Source organism: Mobula hypostoma, chromosome 21, assembly GCF_963921235.1.
Source record: "Mobula hypostoma chromosome 21, sMobHyp1.1, whole genome shotgun sequence".
NCBI lineage: Eukaryota > Metazoa > Chordata > Chondrichthyes > Myliobatiformes > Myliobatidae > Mobula > Mobula hypostoma.
In genome coordinates, this window is record NC_086117.1 from 18,664,016 (window position 1) to 18,680,009 (window position 15,994).

Sequence of the window (15,994 nt, forward strand, 5' to 3'; positions counted from 1 at the left end):
GTGTGCTCGCTCATCAGCCTCAGAGACCGAAAACGCAGGGTCATCGGGGGTGAGAGTTTGTGAAGGGTCCTCCATATTCTGGTGGTCAAAGCGAGCATAGGTGTTCAGCTCACCTGGAAGCGAAGCCCTGCTGTCGCCAATGTCACTTGATTTCACTTTGTAAGAGGTGATAGCATTCAACCCATTCATTCATGAATTCAATTTTTGTCCAGAATAGCCCAAGGGATGGCTTTCTGGAGACGGTACCTGGACCTCTTGTGACTTTCTTGGTCACCAGGCTTGAATATCTCTGATCTGGCCCTCAGCAGATTGCAGACCTCATGGTTCTTCCAAGGCTTCTGATTGGGGAAGACTCTGAATGAACTTAGACCATAAGACCTTAAGACATAGGAGCAGAATTAGGCCATCTGGCCTATCGAGTCTGCTCCACCATTCAATCATGGCTGATCCTTTTTTTAAAATCTCCTCCTCAACCCCAGCTCCCGGCCTTCTCCCCATAACCTTTGATGCCGTGTCCAATCAAGAACCTATCAATCTCTGCCTTAAATACATCCAACAACCTGGCCTCCACAACTGCATGTGGTAACAAGATCCACAAATTTACCACCCTTTGGCGGAAGAAATTTCTCTGCTCTCAGTTTCGAAAGGGCGCCCCTCTATCCTGAGGCTGTGCCCTCTTGTCCTAGACTCTCCCACCATGGGAAACATCCTTTCCACATCTACTCTGTCTAGGCCTTTCAACATTTGAAAGGTTTCAATGAGATCCCCCCTCCTCCTTCTGAATTCCACCAAGTACAGACCCAGAGCTGTCAAATGTTCCTTGTAATGATAACCCTTTTGTTCCTGGAATTATCCTTGTGAGCCTCCTCTGGACTCTCTCCAAAGCCAGCACATCTTTTCTAAGATGAGGGGCCCAAAACTGTTCACAATACTCAAGGTGAGGCCTCACCAGTGCCTTAGAAAGCCTCAGCATCACATCATTGCTCTTGGAATGAATGCTAACATGGCATTTGCCTTCCTCACCACCAACTCAACCTGAAATTTAACCTTCAGGGTATTTTGCACAAGGATTCCCAAATCACTCTGCATCTCAGATTCCTGGATTTTCTCCCTGCTTAGGAAATAGCCCGCACATTTATTTCTACTACCAAAGTGCATGACTATGCACTTTCCAACATCATATTTTATTTGCCACTTCCTTGCCAATTTTCCCACTCTGTCTGTCCTTCTGCAGACTGCCTGTTTGTAGGATTGTAGGACACACTCGTCTATGACTATTATTATAAAGTCTGTGACAACCGTGGTGTGTTCTTTCAGATCATCTTGAACACGACCTCGAAGCAACTCCGTAGTCATTCCTCTGTCACTCGTGACCACCTCTTTGGCCGACTCCTGCCCGCTCGCCTCGCTTCCGCTTCCTCGCACGCAACTTTGGAATGTGGGAGGAAACCAGAGCTACCAGAGGAAACCCACGTGGTCACGAGGAGAACGTACAAACTCCTTACAGACAGTGGTGGGTATTGAACCCTGACCTTGCAGCTGGCTGCTCTAAAGTATTGCACTAACCACTGTGTTGGCCGTTAAGGGAAAGGAGAAAGAGATGAAGGATGAACCAACTGTGCCGAAATAATGTCTCCTAAGGTATTTTTCAACCAGAACTTTTTTTTATGGACTTTGCCAATTAACGGTTCCATTTCCGAAAGGAGGGCGAACCACGTAAGGCCTTGTACTGGAGTGTAGCGGTCAGTGTAATATTTTTCAGCGCCAATGATCGAGGATCAATTCTCACCACTGTCTGTGAGGAATTTGTACGTTCTCCCTGTGACCATGTGGGTTTCCTCTGGGTGCCCTGGTTTCCTCCCACAGCCCAAAGACGTACAGTATGGGTTAAAAATGAGTAAGATGTGGGCATGTTATGATGGCGGCGGTACCATGGCAACCCCCAAACACAGACTTGGACTATGTTTATGTTGGTTGTTGGGGCAAATGGTGCATTTCACTGTATGTTGTGATGTACTTGTGACAAACAAAGCTAATGTTTCTTTGAGCAATGTTTGTAGACGAGCTGGTCACTGTAGGGAATGATCAACCGGCAGAAATGGCTGAGGTAACATGTCAACTGCATCTGTGGAAAGACCCCGAACCGGAGGGATGACTCATTTACTCCTCATACACTCCACGGAACAGGACCCTCCAGCCCGCGGACCGTGTCGCCCAGTAACCCAACCAATTTGTTGTCATTGCTCTCCGCGCCTTGTGGCGTATCGGGCGCCAACTTTGCCGTCTCTTTAGTGTTTTTTTCTGTTTTTCGCGAGGCGGAATTGCTAGCTTGACACTCAACCCAGCACGGATGGACAGCGTGCAAGGAGCCGGCCAGATTCGAACCCGGGGCCACTCTCCTCAGAGTCTGGTACAGATGCCACTACAGCAGGCACAACCCACCAACGTAACCCTCGTCTAATCACAGGCCAATTTACAATGACCAGTTAACTTACTAACCAGGATGTCTTTGGACTTTCCTCTGTTCTTGATACTAAAAGCCAAATCCAGTTTCAAATTTGACAAATTTATGAAGAATATGGGGACCTATATTATAGAAATTGCTTAGAAAACCCATTGAGTGCTACAGTGATTTCCCAGCAAGTGGCATTTATCTATTATGTACAAACTAATTAGCCATATCAGTTATTGTAAAACTACATTTTATTTCTGTGACAACGAAGAATAACTATTTCAAATCAAGTTCCCGTGAACATACCTTTCCGGTAGCTCCATGGGACACAAACTGAGCTTTCTCCTGCTTGGCAATCTTGACCTGACCCCTGGCGATACAGGGTCTAGCCAGCGATGTCCCGAGGAAATATCTATCCTCATACACAGCGCCTGACTGCACCCAAGGCCAGATGAACTCTTCTACAAACTCCTTCCGCAGATCTTCAATAAAAACCTGGAACAAAAGCACAATGGGTATCGTTATGCATGGCTCTCAACACAAAACCAAAGGATTAGATAGTTTTATTTATTCATTTAAGGGATGTGGGCGTCGCCAGCTGAGTCAGCATTTATTGCCCATCCCTAGTTGCCCTTGAGAAGGTGGTGATGAGCTGCCTTCTTGAACCGCTGCAGTCCCTGAGGTGTAGGTACACCCACTGTGCTGTTAGGGAGGGAATTCATAGATCTTCCATGGCCTAATACATATCCAGCCTTATGAACACATCAAGCATAATTCAACATTCTCCCCACCCAACATTGTGCAATCATAGTACTTGCAGGAGGCATGTATCTATTTTCTGTCTGTAGTGTATTTTGTGGTGTGTTTAATAGGGGAATCTGTCATATTTTGGGGCGCAGTAGAAGCAAACGTGTACAGTTACGTATTCATGCGTTGTCTTAGTTGTTTAGCCTAGTGAACAGTGTTGAACCACGGGGAATTTCATTTTTTGTTGACCGCTTAAATACGTTAATTAATTGTGCTAACTTCACTTAAATGCGCCTTGAACGCTAATTGGAAGGTTATTAGAATGCAGAGTTACGCTGATTTGAACACTAAGATTCCGTTTTGTGCGGGGGGAGAATGTTAGCGATTGGGATGCCGTTCTGTTTTGTACGGTGGGGGTGAGTGGGGAGGTTTGCTGTTTCTCTCGGAATGACTTTCATGTTCTTTGTTTCGTGGCTATCTGGAGAAGATGAATCTCAGAGTTGTATATGGGTACACGCTTTGATAATAAATGAACCGTTGAAGATCGCAATAACACTAATTTAGCTTGGTTAGTATTTTTTAAATCGCAATAACATCGTTGATCTTTGCTGGTTTCATTATAAAGATCAAGTTAGAAATTTGTTACTTGGAAGCACGTTGTACAATGTCAAGTACCCTGGCTCAGTCTCTCAGCAGTTTTGGTTTGTCTTCAAGTAGCTACTACAGTATTGTACTTGTTCCTTTTGTAGAATGAAGGAAAAACACACAAACTTTTGAATAACACACAAAATGCTGTAAGAACTCTGCAGAAATAGACAATTGATGTTTCGGGCCTCTAGGTGCTGCGGACAATTTAGTTTGCTGAAAAGTGCCAAAAATAAAATCCGTTGAAATAATGAAGTCGATAAGTGTGACCACAACAAAGCATCCCAAGTTGATCTGCAAGGGTAATTTTCAAACAGAATTTGACATAGACAAACAATGGAAGGTGTAAAGTCAAAGAGGGCAGGAACTGAGGAGTGAAAAGCTGAGAGAGTGAACACTGGAGTTTAAAGAAAGATCAAAAAACTGCAGAAGCTGGAAACCTGAGATAAAAACACAAAATGCAGGAAACTCTCAGCAGCTGAGGCTTCATCCATGGAAATACAAACAGTTAACATTTCAGGTACACGACCCTTCATCAGAACTGATAAACTTGAACTATCAGATGGAGCCAATGAATTACTTTGGATCGAGGGGGGCACTGATGGTTGAACCAAGCACCAACCCTCTCCAGTGGCATAAAGGCGGCAGTTTCCTCTGGACCACATGTATTACAGCACAACACCATCTTACCTTCTTGGCTCCCAAAGACTCAGCCTTCTTTCGAGCGGCTTCAAAATCTTCATCCTGCCCAACGTCAGCCTGTTGGTGATGGAAGAAAGGATTATTAATTTTACTTCAAGCATCGGGACCGCACAAAGTACTTAATCACCATCTCATAACCATAATCTCCCACTTGTATAATGTGTTCCAGTTAATGATGGGAGGCGGAGCGAAGTTAAGATGGCGCTAAACGGCGACTCCCTTACTTGCATCTTCGGAAACAGCTCTATTTCCATCTTTAACATCTTTATTTTTCCCTTTCAAGGTTCTTTTGAAGATCCTGACCTGGAGTTACACGCTGACTTCAGTTCTTTGCTGGAATGGGACCCGCTCTCGGGGTTTCATAGCTGGCCATTGTTCGACCCACCAAAGGTTCGGCCTGAGAGAAGCCTAAGATCTCGGGGCTCTGGAGACAGGGTCAAGGGTCGGTGTCAAAACAGGAGACCCGTGTGTCATCGAGGGAGTCGGGATTTTTGCTGTGGGCCCAAAGACCCAGGATCTTTGCGACCGTCGGTCACAGAACTTGGAAAAAGCCACGTAACAGACTTTCAACATCGTAAACCAGCGAGTTGTTTGTTACACCTCCCCGCTCGCTGGGGAAAAAACAGGGACACCTCCTTCTCCCTTATTAAGGAGAGAGAGGATCTGCGGTATGTCCAGAGTCGGGTGTAACGCAAAGTCTTTGGGGTAACTGCAAGTCTGTGTCTTTGCTATGGGCTTGCTCACCTGGGTGACCAGGTGGCAGTGCCGATGTTTTTTTTTGCTGGTGGGGGAGAGGGGAGTGTTGCTCGCTGCCGCTTACCCACAGGAGGGAGAGGAGCTGGGAGGGGGGACTTTGGGGTTCTAATGTTTATCTGTCTCTTTCAATATTTTTATTAATTTCTACATAAATACAGAGCACAAGAACTATATAAGCCAAAAAAAACCCAATACATTTTAATCACACTTGCAATCTCATTACTCTATATTCGTGTAAATTAAGTTAAATCATAATATTGAAATATGATTTTTATTATTATACAGAAAAAAATCTAAACCCACTACCAAGATCCAAGCTGCTTGGTAAAGAAAGAAAGAAAGGAGGAAAAAAAATCCTTATCATATAGCGAAATATGTTATTAGCCAACATCTGTACTTTAACAACAAATCAAAGATTTTGAAAATAGTTCAAAAATGGTCCCCACAGTGTGTGAAGGTCTTGGCTAGATTCAGAAATTGAACAACGGATCTTTCCTAAATTTAAACATGACATAACATCACGTAACCATTGAGCGTGAGTAGGCAGAACGACATCCTTCCACTTAAACAAGAGCGTACTCCTAGCTATAAGAGAAATAAAAGCCAAAATGTGCAAATCCCAAGTCTCACGTTTATCTGTCATTCATTCTTTGGGGCACTTCTCTGTTTTCCTGAATGTTTGTAAAGAAAAGGCATTTCAGGATGTACATTGTATACATTTCTCTGACAGTAAATTGGACCTTTGAAACTTTGAAGAATCCAACATGCCTTCCTAGAGTCACTGAACCCTACAGCACTGAAACAGGCCCCTCAGTCCATGTGGAACTGATCTCCTCCCTAGTCCCATCGACCTGTACCCAGATCTTATCCCTCCATACCCCTCCCATTCATATACCCATCACAACTTCTCTTAAACGTTACATGTGAACCCTTATCTAGCACTCCTGCTGGCAGCTCATTCCAGTCTTACACCATCCTGTGTATGAAAGAGTTTCACCACTTCATCTGTCACCTTCAGTGATCCTTGGATTTGAAGTCCAAGCTTCATCCCTTCCTCAATATTCCCTAGGTTAGTGTGTGCCCAAACTGGTGTTAATGTTCTGAACAATTCTCTTCTGTCCCATGGTAATTTTGAGCAGAGACCATCAGTGATTAATGAATTAGTAACAATAATTATGGACTTTTTTAAGATAAAAGGATGAGGAATGTTGCTTATTTATGTGCACTTATTGTTTTACTATTAATAGAAGTATGATAGAGACCGACGGAAATAAATAGGAGTATTTTAGAAAACCTGTTAGAAATTAATAATAATCTTTCAAAAAGACAATTGAAAAATACAGTAATTTCTAAATACTATTGTTACTGTAGTCATTTACAATCCAAATATTGGCGTGCACACCAGGTCAGTGAGAATTTCAAACTGTTTCAGCTAACAACACGTGTTCCTGCTGGCGTGAGATGCTTCCTGTGAGGATGCTCCCAGGTTGTACAGAACTACTCGCTGCTCCATTTGGCAGGAAGGATAACAGTTACGGATTTTTTTTTATTATGGTGGGATTGAAAGGATCGAGGGGCAGTGCTAACACTTGTGCAGGAGCCTCCTTGGCCACACATTCCATAGGTGTGGCTCCCCTGGCCTAGGGTCTGATTGTATGCTTGGGAAACACTCCCCATACTGTTCCTTAAAACCACGCAATACCCCACAGCACTGTGGCCCCACACTCCAAGATCCCGTTGTTCTACACCGCTCAGTAGCTGCGTGATCACTCATGGTGTTCTCCTGAGGGATTGTCTATCGGTGGGTCCTCAGGTGACTGTAGGGACTGATCTGGGATTCACATAACCGGGATGTTTGGGCGGATTCCTTTCACGGAGAATGCTGATGCATGACTTTGTTTAACATGGGGAGGCCGATACCCAGGTAGCCACCACACAGTGCTTGACAGATCAGGTCAGGGTCAAGGCCACAGGGGACCCTACATTGCTGCTGCCTTCACTGCCATTGTGATGTGTCATCGTCTTCCACCAGCCCCACCACTGAGGTCTTAGTTGGACTGTTCACTGACTGCAAACCTCTCCCTTAACCTGACCGCCATGGGTGATCCTACCAGGAGTTAAATGCCAGATTGCTAAACTCCCAATGGCATCGCTTTCAGAGTTTCAGGAACTCAAATATCCTCTCCACCTCAGTAATTTTCCACTGACTGTCCATTCCCCAGTCCTGACCTGCAGCTTCATTTTTGTTTTTTTTTTGTATTTGTACAGTGTGTTGTCTTTCGCACGTCGGTTGTCTGTCTGTCTCGGTTGTGTGTAGTTTTTTATTGCTTTAGTTTCTTTATATTTACTGTGAATGCCCGCAAGAAAATGAATCTCAGGCTTGTATATGGTGACATATATGTACTTGGATGATAAATTTACCTTAAATTTTAATGCACCTTCATAAATGTAGTAGTTCAATCCGTGCTGTCTTTCAGATGAACATTAAATATTCTCTGCAGGATGTCACAACAGAACTGTGAGAGCAGGAGAGTTGTCCCCAGTGTTCTGGCCGATATTTATGTCTCACTCAACAGCAGTAAACATATTCACACTGCCGTTTGGCAGCACAGCTGTGCTGAAACTGCCTGCTGTATACCGGAGCCAAATACTTCAACTGCCGTCCACTTTGCGTTTCATGAAAGAGACATGACGGGTGTTACAGAAATGTAATTTTCTCTTTCTGAAGCAATATTGAGAAATGTAAGGTAAATAAAGACCATAGCCCATCAGATATAGGAGCAGAATTAGGCCATTTGGCCCATCGAGTCTGGTCTGCTCCACCATTTCATCGTGGATGATCCATTTTCCATATCAGCCCCAATCTCCTGCCTTCCCCCCAAATCCCTTAATGTCCTGACCAATCAAGAATCTATCAACCTCTAAATTTACATAAAGACTTGGCCTCCACAAGTAATTAACCTGAAACGAAACTAAATTTATTTCAAATATTAATTAACTTTAAGAAGCATAATTTCCCTGCTCCATCATCTTGCCTCAATTTCACAAACTTTTCTGAAATAAGGGGTAAAATTAACAGCCGGGCCAAATCTTTCCCCATTTCCATTAAACTCGCCAGGTGGGTATTTTTTTCTCTCTGTTGCAATTTCTCAATCTCAGAAACAATTTTAAGAATGGATAGAAATTCTGGATTTGGCACTTAAAATCTGAAAATCCATTCTGCAATGTTTTTACCCAAGGAGCAACAAATGCTCTCTGTTGGTCACACAGAGCCTGTGTTCACTGAACCTGCAGAAGGACGTTTGTCCACCAGAGGGCACGCTGGCTTCACAGAGCATTCAATGTAAAAGGATCTCAGAATCAGCCTCAATAATCCCATTGAATGATATATCCGTCTTAATTGACTGGCAGATAAGATTTTAAACACTTCTTGTAGAAGATATAAAGTTCACACAGCCTGACAAGTCCCACGAGAAACTTTCCTGTACCTACTGAGTACCAGCAAGCCGGGTGTAATTATCTCTCCCCTCTTGCTGCCCGATCGATGTGCTTTAAAGGGGAATTGCAACGGGGGGTCTCCCTGCCTATTGTAGAGGAGATGTGGGTTGAAAGGAAATGATCTTCGGATCAAGTACTTGATAAAGTGCGGCAACAAAACCAGCCAGGAATTCACCTGTGCCCTCAGGGGCTCGTTAATTGACACCGCACAATACACCCTTGATCAGTTTTGCATTAAGTAATCAACCGCCTGCTGCTTCCTGCATGAGTGTTACAGGGCAGCAGGCCCAACCTCCCCAGGGCAGAGCTGGTGTAGACATACCAGTGAGGCCCTGGGCACGGCGGATTCTGGAACCCCAGAGCTGTTAAACACACGCAAATCGCTGGAGGAGCAACAATGATGTTTTGGGCTGAGAATCTTCTAAAGGAATGGACAGGAAGGGGACAGAAGCCGGAATTGGGTGGGGGGAGGGGGAAGGAGTACAAGCTGGCAGGTAATATCCGATAGGTGAACGGGGAGGGTGGGGATGGGGATGGGGATGGGATAAGAAGCTGGGTGGTGATAGGTGGAAGAGATAAAGGGCTGAAGAAGAATGAGTCTGATAGGAGAGCAGAGTGTGTGAAGGGGTAAGAGGCTGATGAAGGTGTTTTACACTTAACCTCACAGAAACATAGAAAACCTACAGTACAATACAGGCCCTTGGGCCCACAAGGTTGTGCGGAACATGTCCTTACCTTAGAAATTACTAGGCTTACCCATAGCTCGCTATTTTTCTAAGCTCCGTGTAGCTATCTAAAAGTCTCTTAAAAGACCCTGTCGTATCCGCCACCACCACCGTTGCCGGCAGCCCATTCCATGCACACCACTCTCTGAGTAAAAAACTTACCCCTACACCTCCTCCATCACTACCATTCAGGGCCCCAAACAGTCCTTCCAGGTGAGGCAACACTTCACCTGTGAGTCTGTTAGGGTCATATACGGTGTCCGATGGTCCCCGTGTGGCCTCCTGTGTAATCGGTGAGACCCGACGTAGATTGGGAGACCACTTCACCAAGCACCCACGTTCCATCCGCCAGAACATGTGGGATCTCCCAGTGGCCGCTCCCATTGTAATTCCACCTCCCAATTCCATTCCGATATGTCCATCCCTGGCCTCCTCTACCGTCACGATGAGGGCACAGTCAGGTTGGAGGAACACCACCTAATATTCCGTCTGGGTAGCCTCCAGCCTGATGGCATGAACATTGATTTCTTGAACTTCTGGTAATCCGCACCCCCCCCCCCCACCATTGCCCATCCCCTTTTCCTTCTCTCACCTTATCTCCTTGCCTGCCCATTGCTTCTCTCAGGGTGCTCCTCCCCCCCCTTTCTTTCTTCTACGGCCTTCAGTCCTCTCCTATCAGATTCCCCTTCTGCAGCCCTGTATCCCTTTCACCAATCAACTTCCCAGCTCTTCACTTCACCCCTCCCCTCCTATCACCTCGTGTTTCTCCCTCCTCTCCCCTCACCTTTTACATCTCCTCCTCAGCTTTTTCCCTCCAGTCCTGCTGAAGGGTCTCAGCCCGAAACGTCGACTGCACTCTTTTCCTAGATGCTGCCTGGCCTGCTGAGTTCCTCCAGCACTTTGGGTGTGTGTGTTGCTTGGATTTCCAGCGTCTGCAGACTTTCTCCCGTTTGTGATCAATTCTCCGTTTGACAGGAGAAGAGCAAATCAAGCTACATCTTCATTATCACTATTCATTTGTATCACAACCTCGATTCATATCACTGCTTCCAGCCACCAGTGTACGGGCACAACAATGCCAGCTGCTGATCAAGTTGCCTCAACGCACACTCACTACAACTGAATCAGAACTTCTACTTAACGGTGCAGTTTAATTTCCGTTCCAGTCCTTTGTACGGTTTGAAATAAAATGGAAAATTACAAAGAAGCATCATTTATAATTCTGTGCATTACCATTGTTTCTTTTGTGCTTTCAAAGTCTAAGTGGGATGCTGTGGGATGGTGTGGATATCTAACATATTAATGCACTGTCAATGGACACAATCCAGAAGCCTAGACTAATAACCCAGTTATGAGAATTGGCATTCTATAATGTAGATCGGAGAATTTAAATTCAGTTAATTACATTTCAAGGATAAGCTATTATGATTAGCATGAGCCATGAATCCAGTGTATTGTTGTAATAATCCATTCTGTTTGATAAGCACCATGAGGGTAAAGAATTCAGCTCCATTTACTCGATAAGGCTTGCAAAGTCACAGAAGTAACAGCTCCGTGAGAGCCGAGAGAAAGTGGAATATAAAACCCGTCGGCAGGAAGTGAAGGACTGATGAACGTCTGGGAGGCTCACAGAATATAGAATGCCACAGCACAGTGGCCCTTCAGCCCACAATGTTGTGCTAATCCTATAACCCACTCTGAAATCAAATCTGGCCCTTCCCTCCTACATAGCCCTCCGTTTTTTTTATCAAAGTTCAAGGGAAGCATCTTATTAAAGTACATATCTGTCAGCGTACGCAACCCTAAATTCATCTTCTTGCAGGCATTCATTGTAGATCAAAGCCTGGTAAGTCCCCTCTGCTCACCTGTTTATGTTTTGGACGTACAGAGTCACTTAGCTGGACTGAAATCGGAAGTCTTTGGAATGGTACAAAATGGCCATTTGGTTGATAATTGTAAACGTCAGGCAGGCAGAGGAACGGGTGCCCAATGGAATTCCCTACAGGGATGAGTAGTGAGGAAGCAAGGAATGCATGATGGAAGGCGGGACACCAAGAATAAAGCCCTGTCCAACATGGTTGGGGTGGCAAACGGGATCCTTTCCTGGCTGCGCATGGAACAGAAGGGCAGAGGGTGAAAACAGAATTGTAAGCAAGTCGGGCCACAGCCAGTGTCGGCCATAAAGCTCTGGTCACCACACTGCGGGAAGATTAGACTCCAATAATCATCATCCTCTGTACTTCAGACCGGCAAATAATCGCATAATACTCCTATTAATGTACCACACATACTTTTAGTTCACTCCCCGCACCCCCCCCCAGTTGTTTCACAGCAGTTCAATAAAGTTCCCACTGACCAGTTGTTTAAAGGGGGCAAGGGTAGCAACATAGGAGTGCGACATAGGAGTGCGCAAATGGGTAAGCAAGTTCAGGGGAGACTGACGGATATGCTTTGTTGTGAGGAAGGATTGGTTCAGCTGTGTAATTAGTAACGAGAGAGGGTCTACACTCAGTAGCCACCCAACAACCAACAAACAACCAATTTGAAAGGAGTCTTAAACTGATCTTGGGAAGCATTCTGTTTCGTGACATCAGGGAATGGTACAACTGTTTCTCCCTTCAGATTTCTGAATAGTCCCATGAGCATATCTCACTTTCAGCTCTCCCTCCAAGTCTCGTTTACAGCTGTGCGGACCAATGATTACTCTGAACAGGAAATTTTTACATGGCCTGAAAACTGCATGGCACTTTAAAAGTATTTTTTATAATCTGCATACTATGAATACAAGACCATAAGATATAGGAGCAGAAGTAGGCTATTTGGCCCATCGAGTCTGCTCTGCCAATCAACCATGGGCTGATCCAATTCTTCTAGTCATCCCCACTCCCCTGCCTTCTCCCCATACCCTTTGATGCCCTGGTGAATCAAGAACCTATCTATCTCTGCCTTAAATACACCCAATAGCTTGGTCTCCACAGCCGCTCATGGCAACAAATTCCACAGATCTACCATCCTCTGACTAAAGTAAATTCTCCGCATCTCTGTTCTAAATGGACGTCCTTCAATCCTGAAGTCGTGCCCTCTTGCCCTAGAATCCCCTACCATGGGAAATAACTTTGCCATATCTAATCTGTTCAGTTCTTTTAACATTCAGAATGTTTCTATGAGATCCCCCCACCCCCCCCCCGCATTCTCCTGAACTCCAGGGAATACAGCCCAAGAGCTGCCAAACATTCCTTATATGGTAACCCTTTCATTCCTGGAATCATTCTTGTGAATCTTCTCTGAAACCTCTTCAATATTAGTATATCCTTTCTAAAATAAGGATCCCAAAACTGCACACAATATTCCAAGTGGGGTCTCACATCCCTGCTCTTATATTTTATACCTCTAGAAATGAATGCCAACATTGCATTTGCTTTCTTCACAACCGACTCAACCTGGAGGTTAACCTTTGCACAAGGACTTCCAAGTCTCTTTGCATCTCTGCATTTTGAATTCTTTCCCCATCTAAATAATAGTCTGCCTGTTTATTTCCTCCACCAAAGTGCATGACCATACAGTTTCCAACATTGTATTTCATTTGCCACTTCTTTGCCCATTCCCCTATACTATCTAAGTCTCCCTGCAGACTTTCTGTTGCCTCAGAACGACCCACTCCTCCACCTATCTTTGTATCATTAGCAAATTTAGCCACAAATCCATTAATACCGTAGTCCAAATCATTGACATATATAGTAAAAAGCAGCAGTCCCGACACTGATCCCTGTGGAACTCCACTGGTAACCAGCAGCCAGGCAAAACAGGATCCCTTTATCCCCAGTCTGTTTTCTGCCGATCAGCCAATGCTCCACCCAAGCTGGTAACTTCCCTGTAATTCCATGGGCTCTTATCTTGCGAAGCAGCCTGCTGTGCGGGCACTTGTCAAAGGCCTTCTGAAAATCCAAGTACACCACATCCACTGCATCTCCTTTGTCTACTCTGCTTGTAATTTCCTTAAAGAATTGCAGTGGGTTTGTCAGGCAGGATTTTCCTTTCAGGAAACCATGCTGGCTTTGGCCTATCTTGTCATGTGCCTCCAGGTTCTCTGTAATCTCATCTGTAACAATTGATTCCAACAACTTCCCAACCACTGATGTCAGGCTAACAGGTCTATGGTTTCCTTTCTGCTGCCTCCCACCCTTCTTAAATCACAGAGTAAGATTTGCAATTTTCCAGTCATCCAGTACAATGCCAGAATCTATCAATTCTTGAAAAATCATCATTAATGCCTCTGCAATCTCTCCAGCTACTTCCTTCAGAACCCGAGGATGCATTCCATCAGGTTCAGGAGATTTATCCACCCTCAGACCATTAAGCTTCCTGAGCACCTTCTCAGTCGTAATTTCACTCCACAAACTTCACTTCCCTGACACTCTTGAAAGTCTGGTATACTGCAGATGTCTTCCACTGTGAAGACTGATGCAAAATAGCATTCAGTTCCTCTGCCATCTCTGCATCTCTCATTACAATATCTCCAACGTCATTTTGTATTGGTCCCATATCTACCCTCGACTCTCTTTTACCCTTGACATACTTAAAAAAGCTTTTAGTATCTTCTTTGATATTAGTCACCAGCTTCCTTTCATAATTCATTTTTTCCTTCCTAATGATCTTCTTAGTTTCCTTCTGCAAGTTTTTAGAAACTTCCCAATCCTCTATCTTCCCACTAGCTCTGGCTTCTTTGTATGCCCTCTCTTTTGCTTTTACTTTGGCTCTGACTTCACTTGTCAGCCACGGTAGTGTCCTTCTTCCCTTTGAAAATTTCTTCTTATTTGGAATATATCTGTCTTGCACTTCCCTCATTTTTCATAGAAACTCCAGCCATTGCTGCTCTGCTGTCCTTCCTGCAAATGTCCCTTTCCAGTCAACCTTGGCCAGTTCCCCTCTCACGCCATTCGTAATTTCCTTTATTCCACTGAAATACCGACACATTGGATTTTATTCTTTCCCTCTCAAATTTCGATGTGAGCTCAACCATATTGTGATCACTGTTCCCTAAGGGTTCTTTAACCTTAAGCTCTCTTATCACCTCCAGATCATTGCACAACACCCAATTCAGCACAGCTGATCCCCTCGTGGGCTCAACAACAAGCTGTTCTAAAAAGCCATCCCTTAGACATTCTACAAATTCTCTCTTGAGGTCCAGTATTGACCTAGTTTTCCCAATCCACTTTCATGTTAAAATCCCCAATGATAATCATGACATTGCCCTTCTGACAGGCCTTTTCTATCTCCTGCTGTAATTTGTAATCCACATCCCAGCTGCTGTTTGGAGGCCTGTTTACAACTGCCATTAGGGTCTTTTTACCCTTGTCATTTCTTAACTCAAACCATAGAGACTCTATATTTTCCAATCCTATGTCATCTCTTTCTACTGATTTAATATTATTTCTTATACACGGAGCCACACCACCCCCTCTGCCTCCTAACCTATCTTCCCGATACACCGTATATCCTTGGATGTTCAGCTCCCAATGGCAGCCATCTTTTAGCCAAGATTCAGAGATGGCCACAACGTCATATTTGCCAATCTGTAGCTGAATTTCAAGATTGTCCATTTTAATTCCTTATGCTGCGTGCATTCAAATATAACATTTTCAGTCCAGTATTTTGTTGCTTTCTGTTTTAACTGCAGCACGTCTCTATTGCCCTGTAACTCATGCCACTGACTGTGATTAAGCCTCATCTCCTGCTTGTTCTTTCTATAATCTCTGTTGCACGCTATCTTTGATTTATTTCTGTTTTCGTCTTCCTCAACCCTATCACCCCGGTTCCCATCCCCCTGCCAAATTAGCTTAAATCCTCCTTAACAGCTCTATTAAATGTGCCCGCTAGGATATTGGACCCCTTTGGGTTCAGGTGTAACTCGTCCATTCTGTACAGGTCATACCTCCCCAGAAGAGGCCCCAATGATCCAGGAATCTGAAGCCCTTCCCCCTACACCAGTCTCTCAGCCACGCATTAATATGCCTGATCATGCTATTCTTGCACTCGCTAGCACGTGGCACAGGCAGCAATTCTGAGATTACTGCCCTACAGGTCCTGCTTTTCAGCTTCCTACCCAACCCCCTGAATTCTCTCTTCAGGACCTCCTGCCTTTTTCTACCCATGTCATTGGTACCAACGTGTACCAAGACTTCTGGCTGATCACCCTCTCCCTTCAGAATACTCTGCACCCAATCCGAGACATCCCGTACCCTGGCACCTGGGAGGCAACACACCATGCGCTTATCTCTATCAGGCTGACAGAACCTCCTGTCTGTTCCCGGCACTGTGGAATCGCCTATGACTATGCATCCCTCATCTTCTTCTCTCCCTTCTGCACCACGGAAGCAGGCCCAGTGCCAGAGACCTGATCGTCATGGTCGTCCTCTGTCAGGTCATCCCCCTCAACCGCATCCAAAACGAGATAACGATTACTGAGGGG

At 44.8% G+C, this 15,994-nt stretch overlaps 1 protein-coding gene across 1 annotated transcript in view; it reads right to left on the reverse strand.

The window, feature by feature from the left end:
* The window catches only part of ass1 (argininosuccinate synthase 1), a 185,751-nt gene that overhangs the window by 151,767 nt on the left and 17,990 nt on the right, over nt 1-15,994 (reverse strand). Inside the window, exons 3-4 of the mRNA XM_063073558.1 lie at nt 4,535-4,603; nt 2,759-2,947 (exon numbers count right to left, since the gene is read on the reverse strand). Coding sequence (XP_062929628.1) covers nt 2,759-2,947; nt 4,535-4,603 — 258 coding nt within the window. The remainder of the gene's footprint in view (nt 1-2,758; nt 2,948-4,534; nt 4,604-15,994) is intronic.